The sequence below is a fragment of the Salvelinus alpinus genome, chromosome 31, assembly GCF_045679555.1.
Source record: "Salvelinus alpinus chromosome 31, SLU_Salpinus.1, whole genome shotgun sequence".
Taxonomy (NCBI): Eukaryota; Metazoa; Chordata; class Actinopteri; order Salmoniformes; family Salmonidae; genus Salvelinus; species Salvelinus alpinus.
Genome location: NC_092116.1, coordinates 8,188,667 through 8,212,324, shown reverse-complemented (window position 1 = coordinate 8,212,324; position 23,658 = coordinate 8,188,667). Strand labels below are relative to the sequence as shown.

At 40.3% G+C, this 23,658-nt stretch overlaps 1 protein-coding gene across 1 annotated transcript; it reads left to right on the top strand.

The window, feature by feature from the left end:
- Positions 1 to 313: 313 nt before the first annotated feature.
- On the top strand, positions 314 to 7,968 carry shbg (sex hormone-binding globulin). The gene is made up of 8 exons (XM_071379330.1): positions 314 to 570; positions 3,212 to 3,312; positions 3,699 to 3,888; positions 4,423 to 4,584; positions 4,820 to 4,979; positions 5,968 to 6,113; positions 6,269 to 6,461; positions 6,837 to 7,968. The coding sequence occupies exons 1-8, from the start codon at positions 472 to 474 to the stop codon at positions 6,977 to 6,979; spliced, it is 1,194 nt and encodes a 397-aa protein (XP_071235431.1). The 5' UTR covers positions 314 to 471; the 3' UTR covers positions 6,980 to 7,968.
- The last annotated feature ends 15,690 nt before the right edge of the window (positions 7,969 to 23,658 follow it).

Genomic DNA, 23,658 nt, shown 5'->3' with positions numbered 1-23,658 from the left:
GTATTCTCTTAATAGTCACTGTTAATCACTTTAGTCTACATATTGACAAGTTGGTCTTGGGTAGCCTATGAGTGCAGAAATATTTTGTCCTGCATTCTGTTGGCTTGCCCTGTTACTGTTACTATTGCCCTCTTCCCCTCACTTTTATTGCTCTCGCTTTCTTTTGCCTCCTCGACCTCTATTTCTCCTTTTCTGCATTGCACTTTCCCTTCCTCTCTCTCTCCCAAACAGTTTGACACAAACAAGCAACAACTTTCCAGGAAATCAATAGCCGCTGACGATGTCGACATGTTTGCCCTCTGGTCTCTGGCGGGCTCACGTAGCTCTGGCTCACTCCAAAACAGGCGTCAGAGTATCAAAGTAGACCATTAGCCCCACCACTAGTACCTCAGGGCTAGTTCAGAGTGAGTGGACCAACCGCTGTGAGGTTCTGGACACTGGTAAGCCTACTGAGGGTCAGGGGTCTGAAGAATGGGCTCGTTAAAGACCATGTCAGGTGGACTGCTGCTGGGTTTATGTCTTACCTTGCTGGGATGGGGAGCTGAGGGACAAAGGAACGGACGCCCCAAGGTACGTCAAAATTCTCTCACTTTTTGAAAATGTACAGGTTTAATATGTAACCAACGTGTTTTTCTCATGAAATTGATTTTTCGTGGTTCATTTAGTGGTTAGAGTGTTGGGCCAGTAACCGAAAGGTTGCTAGATCAAATCCCCGAGCTGACAAGGTAAAAATCTGTCGTTCTGCCCCTGAACAAGGCAGTTGTTCCCCGGTAGGCCGTCATTGTAAATAAGAATATGTTCTTAACTGACTTGCCTAGTTAAATAAAGGTTAAATAAAAAATGTAAATGATCATTGGATTGGCCCAAGGGAAAATATACAATATTGGTCGTATTATTGCCTTAATCTTTCAAGGACAGACTATGTAAACATCTGACCAAGATTACCTTGACAGTAACACAGAGAACTTGAATTGCGCAGTGAAAGAGAGGGGACTTTGCTCAGTAGTCTGTGGGCGGAAAACAGTATGTCAGGTCACCCTATGTCTATTCCACTGATTTGAGCTCACCCACATTTTGCTGTATCACTTTACTAACATATTTATGACTCATTGTACAAAGGAAAATACCATATGTTCAAATGTCTATTTCTCCGTACATTTGGCATCATGTTCAATAGATGCACAAGCATAAGGGTGTCGATGTGCTGTGCATATTCCCTGCCTGTAAGAAGACAACATTGAAACGTAGCGGTGTGTATGTGAATGAATGAGCAGTATATTGAGCATACTGTAACATGTGTTGTACTGTACATACTGTAACATGTGTTGTAGTGTACATACTGTAACATGTGTTGTACTGTACATACTGTAACATTGGTGTTGTACTGTATATATTGTAACATGTGTTGTATTGTACATCCTGTAACATGTGTTGTATTGTACATACTGTAACATGTGTTGTATTGTACATACTGTAACATGTGTTGTATTGTACATACTGTAGCATGTGTTGTACTGTACATACTGTAACATGTGTTGTACTGTACATACTGTAACATTGGTGTTGTACTGTATATACTGTAACATGTGTTGTATTGTACATACTGTAACATGTGTTGTATTGTACATACTGTAGCATGTGTTGTACTGTACATACTGTAACATGTGTTGTACTGTACATACTGTAACATTGGTGTTGTACTGTACATACTGTAACATGTGTTGTATTGTACATACTGTAACATGTGTTGTACTGTACATACTGTAGCATGTGTTGTACTGTACATACTGTAACATTGGTGTTGTACTGTACATACTGTAACATGTGTTGTACTGTACATACTGTAACATGTGTTGTATTGTACATACTGTAACATTGGTGTTGTACTGTACATACTGTAACATGTGTTGTACTGTACATACTGTAACATGTGTTGTACTGTACATACTGTAACATGTGTTGTACTGTACATACTGTAACATTGGTGTTGTACTGTATATACTGTAACATGTGTTGTATTGTACATCCTGTAACATGTGTTGTATTGTACATACTGTAACATGTGTTGTATTGTACATACTGTAGCATGTGTTGTACTGTACATACTGTAACATGTGTTGTATTGTACATACTGTAACATGTGTTGTATTGTACATACTGTAACATGTGTTGTATTGTACATACTGTAACATGTGTTGTACTGTACATACTGTAACATGTGTTGTACTGTATATACTGTAACATGTGTTGTATTGTACATACTGTAACATGTGTTGTATTGTACATACTGTAACATGTGTTGTACTGTACATACTGTAACATTGGTGTCATACTGTATATACTGTAACATGTGTTGTACTGTACATACTGTAACATGCGTTGTATTGTACATACTGTAACATGTGTTGTATTGTACATACTGTAACATGTGTTGTATTGTACATACTGTAACATGTGTTGTACTGTACATACTGTAACATGTGTTGTACTGTACATACTGTAACATGTGTTGTATTTTACATACTGTAACATGTGTTGTACTGTATATACTGTAACATGTGTTGTACTGTACATACTGTAACATGTGTTGTATTGTACATACTGTAACATGTGTTGTATTGTACATACTGTAACATGTGTTGTACTGTACATACTGTAACATGTGTTGTGCTGTACATACTGTAACATGTGTTGTACTGTACATACTGTAACAGGTGTTGTACTGTACATACTGTAACATTGGTGTTGTACTGTATATACTGTAACATGTGTTGTACTGTACATACTGTAACATGTGTTGTATTGTACATACTGTAACATTGGTGTTGTACTGTACATACTGTAACGTGTTGTAGTGTACATACTGTAACATGTGTTGTACTGTACATACTGTAACATGTGTTGTATTGTACATACTGTAACATGTGTTGTATTGTACATACTGTAACATGTGTTGTACTGTATATACTGTAACATGTGTTGTATTTTACATACTGTAACATGTGTTGTATTGTACATACTGTAACATGTGTTGTATTGTACATACTGTAACATGTGTTGTACTGTACATACTGTAACATGTGTTGTACTGTACATACTGTAACATTGGTGTTGTACTGTACATACTGTAACATTGGTGTTGTACTGTACATACTGTAACATTGGTGTTGTACTGTACATACTGTAACATGTGTCATGTTTTGACACACAGAAGGAGGTATCGGGCAGTGGCCCTATCTACCTTGGCCAACAACAACGAGGCACCTGGTGGCCCCTGATGCAGACCAGAGAAAACCTGACAGAGGTCAAAAGGTCAGTCTGCTTTACATGACCATGAGAGGGGAAAAAACAGCACAAAAAAACAGCACCCATTCCAATACTTTTAACATGCACCCTTCCTTCCTTTCTTAAAGTTGAAAGACGATTGGATAGGTGTAAGCATGGGTTACATGCATACATAACATAGTTTTCATAAAATCTGAATGTTTTACTTACTCAAAGAGAGCCCAACTTTCCTTAAATTACACTTCCTACATCTCTGTGCTCTATCATACAAACCATCCATTTTGCTAACCATCCATTTTGGCAAGGAGAAATGACCAAAACATTCACTCTAAGCAACGGTCAGTCAAAGTAGCAACTAGGAAGACACATGAATGACTAGTGATAGACTTCTTTCCCATGTCTTTGGTCTACAGCATCAAGTCCATGTTCCAGTTCCGGACGTTTGACCCCGAGGGGGTGGTGTTCTATGGGGACACCAGGGAGGGAGAGGACTGGTTTGTCCTGATCCTCAGGAACGGCATCCCTGAGATGCAGATCGGGAAAGCAGACATCCTCGTCAGTGTGCAAGGGGGACCCAAACTCAACGACGGCAAGTGGCATCTGGTAAGCCAGTGTAACCGATGTGAAATGGCTAGCTAGTTAGCGGTGGTGCACGCTAATAGCCTTTCAAATGGTGACGTCACTCGCTTTGAGACCTTGAAGTAGTGGTTCCCCTTGCTCTGCAAGGGCCGCGGCCTTTGTAGAGCGATGGGTAACGATGCTTCGTGGGTGACTGTTGTTGATGTGTGCAGAGGGTCCCTGGTTCGCGCCCGGGGCGAGGGGACGGACTAAAGTTATACTGTTACACCAGGTGACATTCACTCTGCATTATGGGTAACCTAGAAGCCTAGCACGCAAGTCTAGGTGTCAAATCAGGTGTGTACCAGTCACTTCTAGTAGACCTGTGTGTAATGCATTATGAATTCATTTATAGAGGCTGTTATGAAGGCCTGTAGCAATGTGAAAGAAAGCACTTTCAATTCGTGATACACTAGTGTATCAAATGTATTTGAGGCTTTATTCACAGCTGACATGATACATTTCTATTCTGTGATATAGATGTACTGTACTGTTTCTGGTTCTGTATGCGTACTGTAGGTGGAGATCAGTAGCCAGGGGGATTTTGTAGTGCTGGAGGTGGACGGCCAGAAGGAGTTGGTGGTGGGACTGAAGTCCAAAGAGACCATGGAGGTTCTGACAGGCCAGATCCGCCTCGCCCTCGGGGGAATCCTGGTCAGCCTGGACAAGCTGCTCCTCCCGGTATGCTGGAGCTATCTGTCTGTCGTTTGGTGTAGACGGGGATTGATTGACTGAACTTGGAAATGGACTGGTCTCGTTTAACAATTGGTTGTGTGTGAGAGCATGCGTGCTTGTGAATGAGTCTAATTGCTAGCTTTAATGTTTGTGTGTGCTAAGTGTGCTAAGTGTGTGTGTGTGGGGGGGGGGGTGTATAAACGGTCCTGATACTGTACTTGTGTGTCTGGGTGGTCTCCAGTTCCAGCCAGAGATGGATGGATGTATCCGGAAGGGGAACTGGCTAAACCTGAGCACCCCCTGGGAGACAGAGTTGATTGGGGAGCCCTGGCCCTGCTACCAGAACATCCAGCCAGGGAGCTATTTCCCCGGAGCTGGACTGGCTGCATTCAACACCACAGGTAGATATATATTGAAACGAATGTGGGGCACACACAATAAAGACTGGTGACTGTCTAAGAACAAATTAGCAAACAAAATCATTAGCCAACAACAAAACGCTACTCGCCTTGGATCCAATCAGCATCCTTTTGTAGTTTTAACTGAAGCGAAGCAGGTGATCCCTATTCTACCTTCTGTAAAGACAGGCCCTATATACCAAAGAAGGTCTGATGGTGAAGTGAACAGGCTGTGAAGCCACACATAGCCTGAACAGTATTGGGTCTACCCAATTTACCTGTATATGTCCATATTTTTATTGTTTACTTTTTTATTTCACCTTTATTTAACCAGGTAGGCCAGTTGAGAACAAGTTCTCATTTACAACTGCGACCTGGCCAAGATAAAGCAAAGTAGTGTGACACAAACAACAACACAGAGTTACACATGGAATAAACAAACGTACAGTCAATTTCACAATAGAAAAAGTCTATATTAAGTGTGCGCAAATGGCATAAGGAGGTAAGGTAATAAATAGGACATAGTAGCGAAGTAATTGCAAATTAACACTGGAGGGATAGATGTGCAGATGATGATGTGCAAGTAGAAATACTGGTGTGCAAAAGAGCAAAAAAGTAAATCAAAACAATATGGGGATGAGGTAGGTAGTTGGGACGAGGTCGGTATATACAGATGTAGGATCTTAATTTGATCACCCTGTTGCAGGATAACTTTTCTGCAATGCAGGAAATGTTAAACTTGTAGTGTATTGAGGTTTAAAAAGGCTTCTGAAGTTTGTAATTTCCGCTTTGAAATTTCACTTGATTTAAAAAAATATATATATATATATTAACCCCTACAAAATGTCTATTAATTATAATCCACATAATAATTAATATTTCCTGTTGCTGCAGGATTATTTTCCTGCTGTAGCAAATTGGCTCAAATTAAGATCCTACATCTGTATATTCAAATATTGGGATTGATTTATTCATATCTGTCCCCCTGTAGACCTCCCTGGCCACCAGACAGAGGAGGGTGGGATTACTATTGACATCCATGGAGACTCCACTAAGATGGAAGGAACAGTTCTGAGCTTGAAGACCCCTGGGCAGGAATTGCCCACAGTAACAGTGAAAATAAACAATAACCCAAAGGTACCAATCCCACCATTCTAATTTCATGACAATATGAATGTTGGATTTCAGCATGTAAACAGTCACAATCACAGTTCGTAATCGTGGTTCTTTGACCAGTGCAATACCAATTTGATACAAATGTACATCCATGCTTTCCAACTTTTGTGTGGCAGAAAGTCATACTGACCATCCTCAAGCGTGACACCATCACCGAACAGAGTTTCAGCCGACTGTCCCTAACCCTGTTGAAGAATCAAGTGAACATGGACATCGATGACACGCAAATAACATTTGAGATCGACAGTATACCTGACTTTCCTAGAAGCTGGAAAGAGGGGATGATCCTTGCATTTGGGGGGCTTCCAGGTGAATTTGTGAGGAGATACTTGAAGTGTTTTGAGGATACACATGTACCAGAGGAGGCTGGTGGGAGGATCGATAGGAGGACATGTTCATTGTAATGGCTGGAATGGTATCAAAGACATCAAACACATCAAACACATGGAAACCACATGTTTGACTCCATTCCATTCATTCCATTCCAGCCATTACAATGAGCCCATCCTCCTATCGCTCCTCCCACCAGCCTCCCCTGACAGGTACCAGATTTATCCTAAGTTACAGCTAACAACTATCAGGCGTCTACACACATATTGATGCTGTAGAATCTTGAAATGTTGTTTATTTTTTCCCCTCTCTCCATCCCCCCGTCCCCCTTTCTGTGGTTCCTCCCGCTCTCAGGTGATGGAGTGTCCTACAGTAGCAACCAGTACCTGAAGGGCTGTCTGGAGAAGATCCAGGTCCAGGGACAGGATGTGGATCTGGACCGGGCGCTGTACAAGGACCTCTCCGTTTCCTCCCATAGTTGCCCCTCAGAAGTCTGAACCAAGGCTTTCCTGACAGATCAGATCTGTGATGACTGTATAGATAATGTCATTTATCTCCATTAATCGCCCTTCCCTGGTCACATAAGCCTAATTACAAATCCCCCCTCCCCTGTCTGCATTTTAACTGGCTCAGTCAGTATTCCTTTACACACAGTCCTAATTTTAACAATGGCTAAGAGAGGTTTGACCATAGAATTAGGAATTAGAATACTAGAATGGAAAATAACCTTCTTATGATGGTCCAAAGGTCAGCCATGTTGGTGAGGGAGTTGGTCAACCATGGTTTACCAGCGCTGTGATAAAATATTGTGTATAATAATGAATGTGATGAATTTATCTGCACAGTATGTGTATTAGCTAGCTAGCCAGCCAGTTGTAGAGAAATGATTCCATGAAGTGCTCTAATTAACTGCCAATATGGCAACATTACATTCAAACAATGCAGTCAATCCACAGGCATACACTGGCTGAAGTCAGTTGATGATAGGACTTAGACAAGTTGTAAATGCAACAAGTACTGTTATTGCATCATATAAACGGCACACAGCTTTCTGTTTACATATATTTTAGAGGCTATTTATACAGACAATTGGTATAAAACCCATATAAACTTTATTTATAATTATATGACAATATTGTAGGTTGACTATAATTTCATTACACAATTTCTGACACATCACATGCCTTACTTTTATGTTCCTACTTAAGTAAAAGCAGGAAGTGCATCACCTATGGCTCTACTGCCATTCATTCCAATTAGACTCGTTTTGGATTTCTCCCTGACCAAGATGGCTGCCATTTTGCCACATTGTGGAACTTTGAGGGTTTATGACATAGCCCCTCTAGTAATTTAATAAGATCTCAATGGGTTTGACAGTCTTTATTTGCTTTTGACCAGGTTATGGAGTGTAAAATGAGCAGATGAGATGGGCCATTGCTTTCTGAATTTACTGTCAATAAAGATACATTGAGCTTGTAGTAGATGATCCTGTTGGCGCATCAGTCTCATTATTGTGCAATATAGAATAGGACTAAATCTAATAAAACTTTATTTAAAGTGTAGTTTGATTCTATTGTATTTAGTTCTATTCTTTAACTTGGATTTTTGGTTGAGATGGAGATGTGAATCCAACATCAATTATTCATTTGTAGACAAACTGGATATTGAATTGTTTGCTTGTCAACGCAACCAAATATCAACATTTAAAGGACGTATCTTCTGCTTGGATAGTTCCATCTGTGCCACTGACTTAGTCTGGCTTTAATTCCAGTTTGTCTACAAATGAATAATTGATATGTTGGCTTCATACCCCCGTCTCAACCAAACATCTAAGTTAAAGAGTAGAACTAAATCAAATCAAACTTTAAATGTACTTTAAATAAAGTCTGATTTGATTTAGTTATATTCTTTAAATGTTGATATCTGGTTGAGTTGTCAATCAAACACAATTCATTACGTTTCTAATACAGTAAATAGCCTAAAGTTATGGCTACATTGCAAACTAGTCTGACAGTATTTATTCAACCTCAAAATGATTAACACATCCATGGTCACTTTGAGGTTACTATAATTTACAGATAGCCAGGGTTCAACAGTTCAACACTCAGACACAATTTACAAACTAAGCATTTGTGTTTAGTGAGTCTGCCAGATCAGAGGCAGTACGAAGACCAGGGATGTTCTCTTAATGAATGCGTGAATTAGACCATTTTCCTGCCCTGCTAAGCATTCAAAATGTAACGAGTACTTTTGGGTGTCAGGGAAAATGTAAGGAGTAAAAAGTACATTATTTTCTTTAGGAATGTAGTGGAGTAAAAGTTGTCAAAAATATAAATAGTAAAGTAAAGTACAGATACCCCCTCAAAAAACTTAATTAGTACTTAAGTACTTTACACCACTGGTTACTATAACTATAAATGTCTTCTTATGTAATCATAGAAAGTGTGCATGTTCAAAGATACCATGGAAAGGTCACATAATAATCTGCGCAAAATCTCGAACAGCATTGATCACTTGCACCATTTACTTTTAATGAAATCTCAGGTAATTTAGTTGTGCTATTAGACGAAGCACAGTGATAACACATTACAGGGGCACAACTTTGGTTTTAGAAGTGGGGGGGACATCAAATAAAAAGGGTAGATCAGCTTTAATATTGCAGAGATATTGTGGCTTCCATCAATGTAATTGTCTGCATAATTTCCAATCCCCCATATATACACTACTGTTCAAAAGTGGGGTAACTTAGAAAAGTTCTTGTTTTTGAAAGAATAAATAAATAAATTGTCCATTAAAATAACATCAAATCAATCAGAAATACACCATAGACATTGTTCATGTTGTAAATGACTATTGTAGCTGGAAACTGCAGCATTCTTATGGAATATCTACATAGGTGTACAGAGGCCCATTATCAGGAACCTACATTCCTGTGATCCAATGGCATGTTGTGTTAGTTAATCCAAGTTTATCATTTTAACAGGCTAATTGATCATTAGAAAACGCTTTTGCAATTATGTTAGCACAGCTGAAAACTGTTGTCCTGATTAAAGAAACAATAAAACTGGCCTTCTTTAGACTAGTTGAGTATCTAGAGCATCAGCATTTGTGGGTTCGATTACAGGCTCAAAATGGCCAGAAACAAATAACTTTCTTCTGAAACTCGTCAGTCTATTCTTGTTCTGAGAAATTAAGGCTATTCCATGTGAGAAATTGACAAGAAACTGAAGATCTCGTACAACGCTGTGTACTACTCCCTTCACAGAACAGCGCAAACTGGCTCTAAACAGAATAGAAAGAGGAGTGGGAGGCCCCGGGGCACAACTGAGCAAGAGGACAAGTGTCTAGTTTGAGAAACAGACGCCTCACAAGTCCTCAACGGGCAGCTTCATTAAATAGTACCCGCAAAACACCAGTCTCAACATCAATAGTGAAGAGGCGACTCCAGGATTCTGACCTTCTAGGCAGAGTTGCAAAGAAAAAGCCATATCTAAGACTGGCCAATAAAAAGAAAAGATTAAGATGGGCAAAAGAACACAGACACTGGAGAGACAGCCTACCCGACTGCTCAAAGGCGTTCACATGGTCCTAAAGCACACCGTTACCTCGTTTTGTATCACATTACAATGATAAAACTGGGAGGGACAACAATTCTATTTCAGACATGTCCCCCCTGTCCCAAGTGAAAGTTGCGCCCCTGACACATTAAGTTGTTGTATATGTACAAAATATCTGAAGTTTTAACTGTACTTTTAGATGGTTGAAAGGATAGTGATAACACATTGGGAATTCAACAAACTTCTGGCTGTCTTTTTAAGTGGTTGAATAAAGGTTGAAATTTCAATGATCAACATCTCAACCAAATATTACCCACATTTCCACGTTGAAATTATATGGTGTACCCAGTGGGTAGTTACTTTGTGTTGTGACATACAGATCACATTTTTCACTTTTACAGTGTTTTTTTGTGTGCAAAAATGACATAAAACGCCAAATCAGAATGTTGACTGCACTGGGCTTTTAAGCAGTCATGAAGTAGCGAGAATATGCAGTTGGAATTGAGAAAGAGTCAGTGCTGTACTGAAAATCTGCAAGAACGATGCTCTGAAACCATAGCAACCCACAAGGCTAAAGTGTAAAACTGCAATAAACTGCAATTGAGCAGTGGGAGTGGGAGTGACCATGCTGAAACCATTTGTTTCACACATACGCATTACCAGACAGTTTCACAATGTGCCTACTGAAAAACAAAACATGTTTTCATCATGAAAGGTTGTTTTTACTCATGTCTTAATGATAGAAATTAAAGCCCAACTGCCTTCCCCATGGTCTCGCATAAAGTCGTAGGTTTGCCTGATAAATATAGAGATGGATTATGAATGAGACACCGTACTGCTGAATAAGTAGCTATAGAATTAGACCACTTGAAATGACGTGCAGTTTATAAAGGCTTCAATAAGCCTTCATAACGTTTTCATAAACACGACATAAATGTATCAGAAATCATCTACAACCATATGTCATGCTGTATAAAGGGTTAATAAATGTGGCATAACTGTGTGACATAACCACCAATGTCAAATGTGACATAACCCACTATATCAAATGTGACATAAACCTGTGTTTTACAAAGGGTGACGTAAGCACTGCTTAATAAAGGTTTTATAAATCATATTAAATTGAGGCTTCACAAAGTATTTACAACCTTGTCATGCATCTTGGTAGAGCATTGCAACGCCAGGATAATGGGTTCTATTCCCAGGACCACCCATACGTACAAATGTTTGCACACCAACTGGAAGTTTCTTTGGATAAAAGTGTCTGTTAAATTGTATATATGATATTATATTCCTATAAAACATTTCAAGGATGGCCCAACCTCTTTCCCTCTTAGGTGCAGAGCAAATAATGGACCGGACCTCAACTTCCCCCAAAATGCTGTGCTGCAGTATGAAAACAATCACAGGAAGGTACTTCATTGTTACCTAGAAATAATTTGATATTGAGATAAAAACAGCTCCATTTGACCTTTAAGTTTACATCCTTTTTTGTACTTAATCAATTTAAGGGATTCTGTATACATTTTGAATTCATGTTGGAAAATAATAACAGGGTGGGAAGTCTTCATAAATTTCGCTTTGTGGATTAAAGATTTTGCAAGATTTATTACTACATTGGTCAGATATTCCATATTTGAATATTTTATAATAGCACCATATATTATATCATTTCTTGAAAGCACAATCTCTGGTAGCCAAACCAGTCTTAAAGTGCAGCCCAGAATTTTTGGGTGAAGGTACAGAAGAAGAATATATGGTCCATAGATTCTACTTCAGTAGTACAAAATACACTCAAGTTATGATCAATGTTGAAAGGAAGCCTTAGAAATTCACTGTCTGGATAAATATTATTGAGAATTTTAATGTGCACTTCTTTAGCTTTCGGGGGAATTGGAAAGCTAAGGTAATTAGTTCTCAATTTAGTTAATGATGCTTTATCAAACATACAAAGGATAGAGTTGTAATTTTCTAATAAACTTGTCATGACAACCTTTCTCAAGGATATTAATGTATTTGATTAAAAGAGAAGGCAGATGTGGTCTTACTAAGTTACTCATAACTATATTGCTAATTAACAAAATAAGGGCCATAGCATTAAGATATTTCCTGTATTGCAAAGTAGGGGGTGAAAAAGAGCTAAAGTTGTAAATTAAAATCAGTTTGTTGTTGTGGTGTGATTCGTCAAGCCTATTGGTTTTAATGATGTTTTATGACTTTCTTCTGACATTTGTAATGCTGGGTTATGTGAGATACGCGGTGAGATCGTGCCCAAGTCGTTGCAATGTCACAAGTGGTTGCAGACGTGTAAAAGTGTTTGCGGAGAGACTGGAAATAGTTGAAGAACCGAATGGAGATGAGGAAGACATGGGAGTGGATGCACCGCAGAGTGATGAGAATGTTCAGCAGTTGAGGGATATATTTTGTTGTGTTTATTGTGCAGGTGAAAATTATGAGTGTTTTTCACTATTCCCCCTATTTGGGCTAGCGAATGTTGCAGCGGTCTAAGGCACTGCATCTCAGTGCTAGAGGCATCATTACAGACCCTGGTTTGATTCCAGGCTGTATCACAACCGGCCGCGATTGGGAGCCTCATTGGGTGGCGCACAATTGTCCAAGCGTTGTCTGGGTTAGGGTTTGGCCGGTGTAGGCCGTCATTGTAAATAAGTATTTGTTCTTAACTGACTTGCCTAGTTAAATAAAGGTTAAATAAAAATTCAAAAAAACATTTAGCAATTTCCCTTTTTGCGTTTCTCAGTTTTCACCCCACACAGTAGGTGGCGACAATATAACATTGTAGGATATAGTCCGCTGTAAAAGGAGGATTACAGTCGTGGCCAAAAGTTTTGAGAATGACACAAATATTAATTTCCACAAGGTTTGCTGCTTCAGTGTCTTTAGCTATTTTTGTCAGATGTTACTATGGAATACTGAAGTATAATTACAAGCATTTCATAAGTGTCAAAGGCTTTTATTGACAATTACATGAAGTTGATGCAAAGAGTCAATATTTGCAGTGTTGACCCTTCATTTTCAAGACCTCTGCAATCCACTCTGGCATGCTGTCAATTAACTTCTGTGCCACATCCTGACTGATGGCAGCCCATTCTTGCATAATCAATGCTTGGAGTTTGTCAGAATTTGTGGGGTTTTGTTTGTCCACCCACCTCATGAGGATTGACCACAAGTTCTCAATGGGATTAAGGTCTGGGGAGTTTCCTGGCCATGGACGCAAAATATCAATGTTTTGTTCCCCAAGCCACTTAGTTATCACTTTTGCCTTATGGCAAGGTGCTCCATCATGCTGGAAAAGGCATTGTTTGTCACCAATGTCACGACTTCCGCCGAAGTCGGTTCCTCTCCTTGTTCGGGCGGCGTTCAGCGGTCGACGTCACCGGTCTACTAGCCATCGCCGATCCACCTTTCATTTTCCATTTGTTTTGTCTTGTTTTCCCACACACCTGATTTACATTTCCCTCATTACTTGTCGTGTATTTAACCCTCTGTTCCCCCCATGTCTGTGTGTGAAATTGTTTATTGTTGAGGTTGGCACGCTTCCGGCTGGTTTGCGCCGGGTTTTTTTTTATACCCGTGCTTTGTGGCAGCCTGTACTTTGTACTTGGGTTTTTTTGTACTTTGTGCTGCCTCACTTGTCCGTTGGGCATTTGTTTTGTGACGCGGTTGCGTTCTGTGCAAATGATTGCCTAAGTAAAGTGCTTTGTCCACTCATCTCAGCTCTCCTGCACCTGACTTCTATGCACCAGCTACACTCACCCCTTGACAACCAAACTGTTCCTGGATGGTTGGGAGAAGTTGCTCTCGGAGGATGTGTTGGTACCATTCTTTATTCATGGCTGTGTTCTTAGGCAAAATTGTGAGTGAGCCCACTCCCTTGGCTGAGAAGCAACCCCACACATGAATGGTCTCAGGATGCTTTACTGTTGGCATGACACAGGACTGATGGTAGCGCTCACCTTGTCTTCTCCAGACAAGCTTTTTTTCCGGATGCCCCAAACAATCGGAAAGGGGATTCATCAGAGAAAATGACTTTACCCCAGTCCTCAGCAGTCCAATCCCTGTACCTTTTGCAGAATATCTGTCTGTCCCTGATGTTTTTCCTGGAGAGAAGTGGCTTCTTTGCTGCACTTCTTGACAGCAGGCCATCCTCCAAAAGTCTTTGCCTCACTGTGCGTGCAGATGCACTCACACCTGCCTGCTGCCATTCCTGAGCAAGCTCTGTACTGGTTGTGCCCCGATCCCGCAGCTGAATCAACTTTAGGAGACGGTCCTGGCGCTTGCTGAACTTTCTTGGGTGCCCTGAAGCCTTCTTCACAACAATTGAACCGCTCTCCTTGAAGTTCTTGATGATCCGATAAATGGTTTATTTAGGTGCAATCATACTGGCAGCAATATCCTTGCCTGTGAAGTCCTTTTTGTGCAAAGCAATGATGACGGCACATGTTCCCTTGGAGGTAACCATGGTTGACAGTGGAAGAACAATGATTCCAAGCACCACCCTTCTTTTGAAGCTTCCAGTCTGTTATTCAAACTCAATCAGCATGACAGAGTGATCTCCAGCCTTGTCCTCGTCAACACTCACACCTGTGTTAACGAGAGAATCACTGACATGATGTCAGCTGGTCCTTTTGTGGCAGGCCTGAAATGCAGTGGAAATGTTTTTTGGGGGATTCAGTTCATTTGCATGGTAAAGAGGGACTTTGCAATTAATTGCAATTCATCTGATCACCCTTCATGCAAATTGCCATCATACAAACTGAGGCAGCAGACTTTGTGAAAATGTATATTTGTATCATTCTCAAAACTTTTGGCCACGACTGTACAGGGTCACAGAGTTTCTTAATCCATAGGCGCTACATTGCTACATCACAAGATTTCAGGAACGCTTTGGAAACAGACCAGGCCGGGGTTGTAGTGTTTGAGAAGTCAATGAAAGAAGTGTAAAATGATTGCTGATTTTCTCGAAATCTAATGTCTTAAGTAGTTGAACATGTTGTTACTCCAACCTCGTGAAAGTGACAAACTGACACGTTTTAATTTTCGTCAAAACAACTTTATATAGGAGTGCCTTTGATTGACTGCCAGCACATGGGCAGTTCGGCGCCAGAGGACCGTTAGACCTGATGACGTGTTTCTACGCATGTGCTTTGCTAGCCAACGTCGCCATGATATCGCCTACAAGTGTGATCGGGGATTTCTATTGGAGAAGCAGTTTTGGTCTGTACTGTTTGACAGGGTCGTCCCTAGTTACCACAGCCACAAAGACGTAATTATGGCTAAATCCCGCAAATGTATCTTCCTAAAATCAGATTGTAAACCTAGCCCTAAACACACTGCTAACCTTATGCATAACTCGAACTTTAAATAAACCAAAAGCAATTTGTTGTTGTCATGAATTTGTACGATATAGCCACTTTGTGGCTGGGGTAACTATCGACATCCAAAGGACAGTAGCTAGCTAGACCTATGTGGAGCTAGCCACAAGAATGGAATTTGCGGTTCTCCTTCAAAATAAAAGTAAGAAATTGAAAGTGATGCAAATGGATACAAATTGTGGAATCGTGACATATTTGGACTAGACAATACTGAACAAGATTGGAATGTTGTTATATACATTCAACAAAAGACAATAGTTAGTTAATTTGAAGTTTAAAGTTTAAAAAATGTAAAAGTCAAATCAGTTGAAATCGCACTGTGGGTGTATTATACTTCAGAATTGGGGTCATACTTATATTTCACTGTACAGCCTTGCCTATAGATTGTGGATCAATAAAATTGAGTATTAGTCTACTCAGTGACACCCACAGTAGACAACTAAGAAGAGATTACACAAATATTAGCGTCGTAGCTCTTATTGCTGGACTCTAACTGTGGGAAATCACCTCCACATTCAGCCTATTGTGCGTATTGACATTCATATTGCACTGTAAAGCCTTACCTAAGGATTGTGGATCAATGAAATGGGCTATAGGTTTACTCAGTAACACCCACAGTAGACAACTGTGAAGAGATTACACAAATATTAGCATCGTAGCTCTTATTGCGGGACTTTGACTGTGGGAAATAACCTCCCGTCAGACTATCGTGAGTATTTACATTCACATTGCACTTTACAGCCTTGCCAATGTATTGTGGATAAATGAAATGGGCTATCAGTCCACTCAGTGACAACCACAGAACACAAATGAGAAGAAATTACAGAAATTGTTTCTTGAAATAAACACTGATTAAAACATTATTTCTGTTGCAATTTGTCATTATTCAGAATTATGTTCTCTGGGTGTCACCGAGTAGGACTTCTAATAAGACAAAGGCCACTTGTATTTTCTCACAAACGACAATTTGGAGAGATGGGCTATACGGGCCATGAATCTGTCCAAAACCCAAGTATAAAAAGCAAACCTTTTGATTGATTGCGACCAAGGTGGGTTTAAGAAAATTGTTTGAAGACAATGCATACTTGGGGTAATATAAACCTATAACAACATGGTTTTACTAAGATACTGCCCGTCAAAAATATTTTATTTGTCAGGCCAAGAGATTGACCTGATTTATTTTATGTCTTGGCTGGCCAAGCTTGAGCTGATTTGAATGTGTAAAATACACAACTGGCTCATTATCATTAGGTTAATCTAGGTTGTTCTATGGGGTTCCATATGTGCCAATACTGTATTGTATAATGCATTTGCTGATGTCTATTGTTTTGTCGTTTGCTATTCACCATGCACAGGTTGATCACATTGTCTATCGCTTCGTTTCATGCTATAGCTTCCTGACCTGTCCCATTGTCGACTGCTGTTGTCGATCGCTTGTTCCAGACATTCAAGACCCCAGTGGCGTGTATTGATGGAAGCCAAGGGAAGCCAGGCTTCCCCAAAAAATGTAGTAAGAAAAAAAGTGAAATAATTTCTCTTTTGCTCTGTGTTTCATATTTTTTCTTCAATTCACAAGAGGCTGAATGCATCTCACCGGAGAAAGCATCCGAGTGAGTGAAACAGCGCCCCTCTGTCTCAGTATGTGTTGCCCATCTATCTGATGCTGTCTTGTCAAAAAGAGTATGACATTTTTGCCACCCGTAGCATTGAATGCAAGGGAAGCCAGTAGGCATTTGGCCTCCCTTGATAATTTAAAATAATAATAAAATAATAGCCAACCAGTGTTGAGCTAAACTGAGCGAGCTCAACTGTGAATGGTCCTGGTGCATCAACAACAACAAAAAATGTCAAGGGAAGACAGTTTGGATTTGGCCTCACACCAATCACATAACATCAAAAGCCAAACGTCATTGATTGAAAAACTTGAATTGTTGCATCTTGTTGTGTTGTTGTCCTCTGGTGGCTAGCTAGCTAAAATTGACCCTTTCTTAAATTAGCCATGGATGAAGATAGGGATTTGGACTTATAATGGTGATTCTGATACAACCATAATTTTATACATTGTGCCCCTGGCCTGAGAGGATGGAAGTTCAATATGTAGCTAGATGTAGCTAGTAAGCTAATGTTAACTAGCTAGCTTATCGTTGCCCATGAAAGGAAGTTAGGCTAGCGAGCAACCAGTTTTAGCCAGGTAGCCTAGGACAACAAAAACGAATAGTGTGTACTGTATGACAGAGTCATAGACCGTTTCGGCAACATGAAAGAGAGGAGGATGGCATTGGCATTTGTGCATGCATTTCTCTACAAGTAGGGTGAGTCAACATGTTTTTTCTACTTGCACATTAATCAGTACCATGGACAGCCACATCATATTTAGCTTACGTTGAATGGACTAAATAGTTTTGGGTATCTTTTAGTTGTCACTGAATTAGACTAAGCATAGGTCATTTGATGACGTTGAAATGGTGCTGGAATAGTGGACGCAGCTCCTGTTTTCTTTGCTAGTTGCGGTAACTCTCCGTGGTTCTAAATCAAGAGTTAATCAAACATGAATTATTATCTCTTAGATGTAAAGTATCCTGTTTAGGGGACCTGTGTGGTTCTGGTACCGGTTCCGACTTACATTTTTGCTTATAAATCGATCTGTGGACACTGTATTGAGCGATAGCCCTGGTTCCCACACAGAGTATATTTTCTGAGCCTGTGTGATGTAGGATGTGATATCTGAAACACTTGAGGCTGGAATGTCCCTCTTCCCATTTCATTCGCTCATCCGACTGTCCATCAACACCTGGCTGAACACTAGATCACAGCCACTGACAAAGCACATGCCTGCAATCGTTAAATCGTAGCGCAGCAGGAGGGGGTGTTTTCATCATGGTAGCACATTCAGAGAACGATTTATAGCCATTAATCTAAAATAATTAATAGATTTTAGACAAAAAACACTTTCTGTTTGTCATACATGGACATAAACTCAGCAAAAAAATAAACGTTTTCAGGACCCTGTCTTTCAAAGATAATTCGTAAAAATCCAAATAACTTTACAGATCTTCATTGGGTTTAAACACTGTTTCCCATGCTTGTTCAATGAACCATAAACAATTAATGAACATGCACCTGTGGAACGATCGTTAAGACACTAACAGCTTACAGACGGTAGGCAATTAAGGTCACAGTTATGAAAACTTAGGACACTAAAGAGGCCTTTCTACTGACTCTGAAAAACACCAAAATAAATATGCCCAGGGTCCCTGCTCATCTGCGTGAACGTGCCTTAGGCATGCTTCAAGGAGGCATGAGGACTGCAGATGTGGCCAGGGCAATAAATTGCAATGTCCGTACTGTGAGACGCCTAAGACAGCGCTACAGGAAGATAGGACGGACAGCTGATCGTCCTCGCAGTGGCAGACCACGTGTAACAACACCTGCACAGGATCGGTACATCCAAACTTCACACCTGCGGGACAGGTACGGGATGACAACAACAACTGCCCAAGTTACACCAGGAACGCACAATCCCTCCAACAGTGCTCAGACTGTCCGCAATAGGCTGAGAGAGGCTGGACTGAGGGCTTGTAGGCCTGTTGTAAGGCAGGTCCTCACCAGACATTACCGGCAACAACGTCGCCTATGGGCACAAACCCACCGTCGCTGGACCAGACAGGACTGGCAAAAAGTGCTCTTCACTGACGAGTCGCGGTTTTGTCTCACCAGGGGTGATTGTCGGATTCGCGTTTATCATTGAAGGAATGAGCGTTACACCGAGGCCTATACTCTGGAGCGGGATCGATTTGGAGGTGAGGGTCCGTCATGGTCTGGGGCGGTGTGTCACAGCATCATCGGACTGAGCTTGTAGTCATTGCAGGCAATCTCAACGCTGTGCGTTACAGGAAAGACATCCTCCTCCCTCATGTGGTACCCTTCCCGCAGGCTCATCCTGACATGACCCTCCAGCATGACAATGCCACCAGCCATACTGCTCGTTCTGTGCGTAATTTCCTGCAAGACATGAATGTCAGTGTTCTGCCATGGCCAGCGAAAAGCCCGGGTCTCAATCCCATTGAGCACGTCTGGGACCTGTTGGATTGGAGGGTGAGGGCTAGGGCCATTCCCCCCAGAAATGTCTGGGAACTTGCAGGTGCCTTAGTGGAAGAGTAGGGTAACATCTCACAGTAAGAACTGGCAAATCTGGTAGTCCATGAGAAGGAGATGCACTGCAGTACTTAATGCAGCTGGTGGCCACACCAGATACTGACTGTTACTTTTGATTTTGAGCCCCCCTTTTTCAGGGACACATTATTCCATTTCTGTTAGTCACATGTCTGTGGAACTTGTTCAGTTTATGTCTCAGTTGTTGAATCTTGTTATGTTCATACAAATATTTACACATGTTAAGTTTGCTGAAAATAAACGCAGTGGACAGTGAGAGGACATTTCTTTCTAACTAGGTCTGGAAGCCAAGCTAGATCTCTGTCAGACATTCACAGTGATGGGGGCAGACATTTTCATTAAGAGAGACCTTTAGAAAATATGCACAGTCTCCAACACTAAACATACAAATATGAATTTTACAGTCATAAGGAAGGTGAAATCTTATAGTAAGTTGTTTTATAACTTGATTATACTATATTTTGAAAGCATATAAGTAATTTCAAGCCTTATTCCTACAGTTTTGTTGAATAGGAAATACATATGAAATATTATTGTTAAGGGCCCTCTCATGATAAATTTTTTTTTTGTTGAGATTACATAGATTACATTTAGTTACATTTAACTGGTTTTAACTTGCTTGACCATGCTGTAGGCCATGTAAATGTTTGTTACATGCAATATGCTTTGTGGACTTCACCGGACAGATTTTGCTCAGGTTTTGTGATGAAACAAAGACGTGGTTGAATTTATTCTGCCACCGTTTCTTCTTATTTGCTCGGCCTTAGGCCTATCACAGTGACAAGGCATATGAACTAACAGGTTATAAAGCAAACAACACAATTATTACAACACATAGGTTGTAATGTGGCTTTTTTTAGGTTGTAATATGGCATTTTTTCCCCCCGGGCTTGGCTTCCCAGTGATCTTACCCTTCTAATTGACTTAATTTTGTGTCTAGAGTCAAATACTTTCTGTGGCACACACTGCTGGTCAACATGAGCTACCAAAATGATTCTGAAGTGTGCCAGGCCTTGCAGTCCCAAGATAGAAGGGAGGAATGGAAATATTTAACACGAATAACAAGTAATCAAGTAACAGAATCGATCTTCTCAGTACCTGTTAGTGTAATAAGTTGACACAGACCAGAATAATTATTTTATGTGGGGTCCTTTACTTGCATATTGGTTGGCCTCCTGCTACATCGTTGTGAACGTATGACAGGTATTGCTTGCAGTTGCATGCATGTTACAGAGGCTGAAGCTAAACATTTAACAAATAGATAAGCTATTTAACTTACTGTTGAAGAATGATAAATAGCCAGACTTGTCGTGTTTTACTGTAAAGCTAATATTGCATGCATTAGGACTGCTGGTGTTTTATTTCTAATGATCAGGCTTGCATTGCATACAATCATACTACTATAACACCCATTCATATTATTAAATGACTCTGATGTTCAAGATAGCTTGGTTTTATATTCAACTCATGCATTGATAACTAATATTGCTCGGCGATATGATGCAATATAACTAGATTAGAAGGCCTAGGCTATCTCCTAATGTATCTCCTAATCTAAGCTAAATGCATTGGATACAAAACAATCACTGGCATATTGTAAAGGATAACATGTCCAATTTAATTATTTGCATGCATATAAAACAATAATATATTACATTAAATGAATACACTATTGTAATATTATTAATGCCTTTCTCTCCTTGAAGGGAATTAGACAGATTAATTACAGCCCCCAGATGCCCAAGCTTCAAAACCAGAACTTTGGAGAATGGCGAGACATCAACACATGTCATTTTTTATAAATATTAACACTTATTGGTTTTCCTGTATCTGTGCATGAATCCTTAGAACACAGTCCATTGTACAAAATAAGTCATCCCCAAGTGGGGGACATGTGAAGGAGATGAACCTCCAACATTGTCGTCTCAATTGTAGACCATGGATAGTTGAACAAGGTGTTCGTGCTGGGCAGGAATAAAAACTTGCACAAGTCCAGTACCCTGGGACACGAATCGCCCACATCTTTATTTTAGAATGAGCTGACAATTCTGCATGATAGAAGTAGATCCACACTTTATTCTCCATCTAACATAGGGATGTTGCACACTGCTGAAAAAACTCCTGGCTAAACTCACTGCTCAGATTCGACTGCTGGTTCAAGTTGTGAGAACCACAACTACCTTTATTCACGTGCAATGGTTCTGTAAACAGTTTTGCATATTCATAGGCTTGATCGAGTTGTCACCGATTTATTTTTAATTGATCATTGGAAAAAAATGGTCTTCATATGCAATGGTGCAACACAAGCTGGGAGGGGGAAATGACAACGAGACACAGACACTGCATGCATGTATTTACTGATCACATAAGAATGCATAAATAACCTGGCTGGCTGGCAAGTCTAGATCGAACCAAACACAGCCAACTGCATTTCCTACGTTTTTACTCCGATGTTAAAACATCGTACCTCCAAACCAGTCGGACACGACTGTTATGTCCTGCCAAGCCGATGCCATGGAGTGAAATGAACACATAAATTGCCAGCTGTCCCTGAAAAAAAACGATATGTTAGTTTTGTCTTTAGCTGGCTAGCAAATTCACGAATGCAGGATTATAAAACTGTTAGTGTCTTCACAATTAACACAATGCTGACCTTAAAAGATCGCCTGTTAGCTAGCTATCAAGTCAGACGTTAGCTAGCAAGTAAGCTAACTTAGCTTTGCTAGTGGGCTGATAAATCTCACCAGTGATTCAACATGTTAATTCAAAATTAGAAAGTAATTTGTTGAACTTTAACATAATTTGGTGAATAAATACACGTAATAATTATATTTCACAAGCTTATTCCAAGTGTGAACTTCTGTCCATCGTTAATTCAGAGATTTTTGTGTCGCAATATGTTATGGGATACGGTCCCCGGCGAAGGGTTTTGACTAGAAAGAATACAGCTAAAGACAGAACAGCATGAAGATAAGTAAAAATTGAAATCCCCGATCTAAACTCATGCGCAAAAACGTTATCGGTTCTAACGGTAAACTGCGCATGTGTAGACTGTCAAATCAAAGGCAGTACTTTGATATAAAGTTAATTTTGACAGAGTGAGGGCTTTGGCATAGGTGCTTTTTTTTGCGATTTTTGCGGGACAGAAAGAAAATGCCCTGAATGTAAACTAACGTTATTAACTGGTTCCCATGCTTTTAAAATAAAGGTTCTGTTCTGGAACAGTATAGATCACTTTTGTTTTTCGGTTTGGGTGCTGTTCCTCAAATAATTTCTTTATTTTCATGTTTTTGGTTCTGTTCCCTGAATCGGTTCCAACCCTACACTTAAGACATTGGCTCGAATCTACAAAGCGAACTATAAAACATGGTTCATGCATGCTTTGTTTTCCAGATCTCCCAAGTATCCTTATAGAACTTCCGGTAAAGTAAGTACATACTTATGTTTACAGAAATATATGGATATCAATGAAACTCTGGAAAATCATCTGAACACGTGCATACTATGATTGACAGTCCATGCTGTAGGATGGTTCATGAAGTATATTTTTCATTGCGTCGACCTAACTTTTTCAATCCATTTGTCCTTAGGAATGCAATCTTTTTTTTGTGTACCCCACACGATCCCCACGTGTTTGCCCAAGAGGGTTTCATCTACAATAGGTTAAAAATGGGTAGATGCGCGTGAGGGCCCCCACCGACCCAGGGGACTGGGTCATCTCACTCTCCAAGGCCAACAACAGTAAGGACTTTAATCAGGTCAACACTCGCAAGGACAGACGTATTCCAGGGCGCGTTCTCGGAGCATGCGCAGAACAGCTGGCAGGGATATTCATGGTCATTTTCAAACTTTCCGTGTCCCAGTCTGTAATCTCCACGTGTTAAGCTGACCACCATCATTCCTGTTCCCAAAAACCTCCCTGTAGCACTCAAATCTGTAATCACGAAGTGCTTTGAAAGGCTGGATATGGCACACATCAACTCCATCATCCCAGACAACTTAGACTCCAATATGCATACTGCTCCAACAGATCCAAAGACAACACAATCTCAA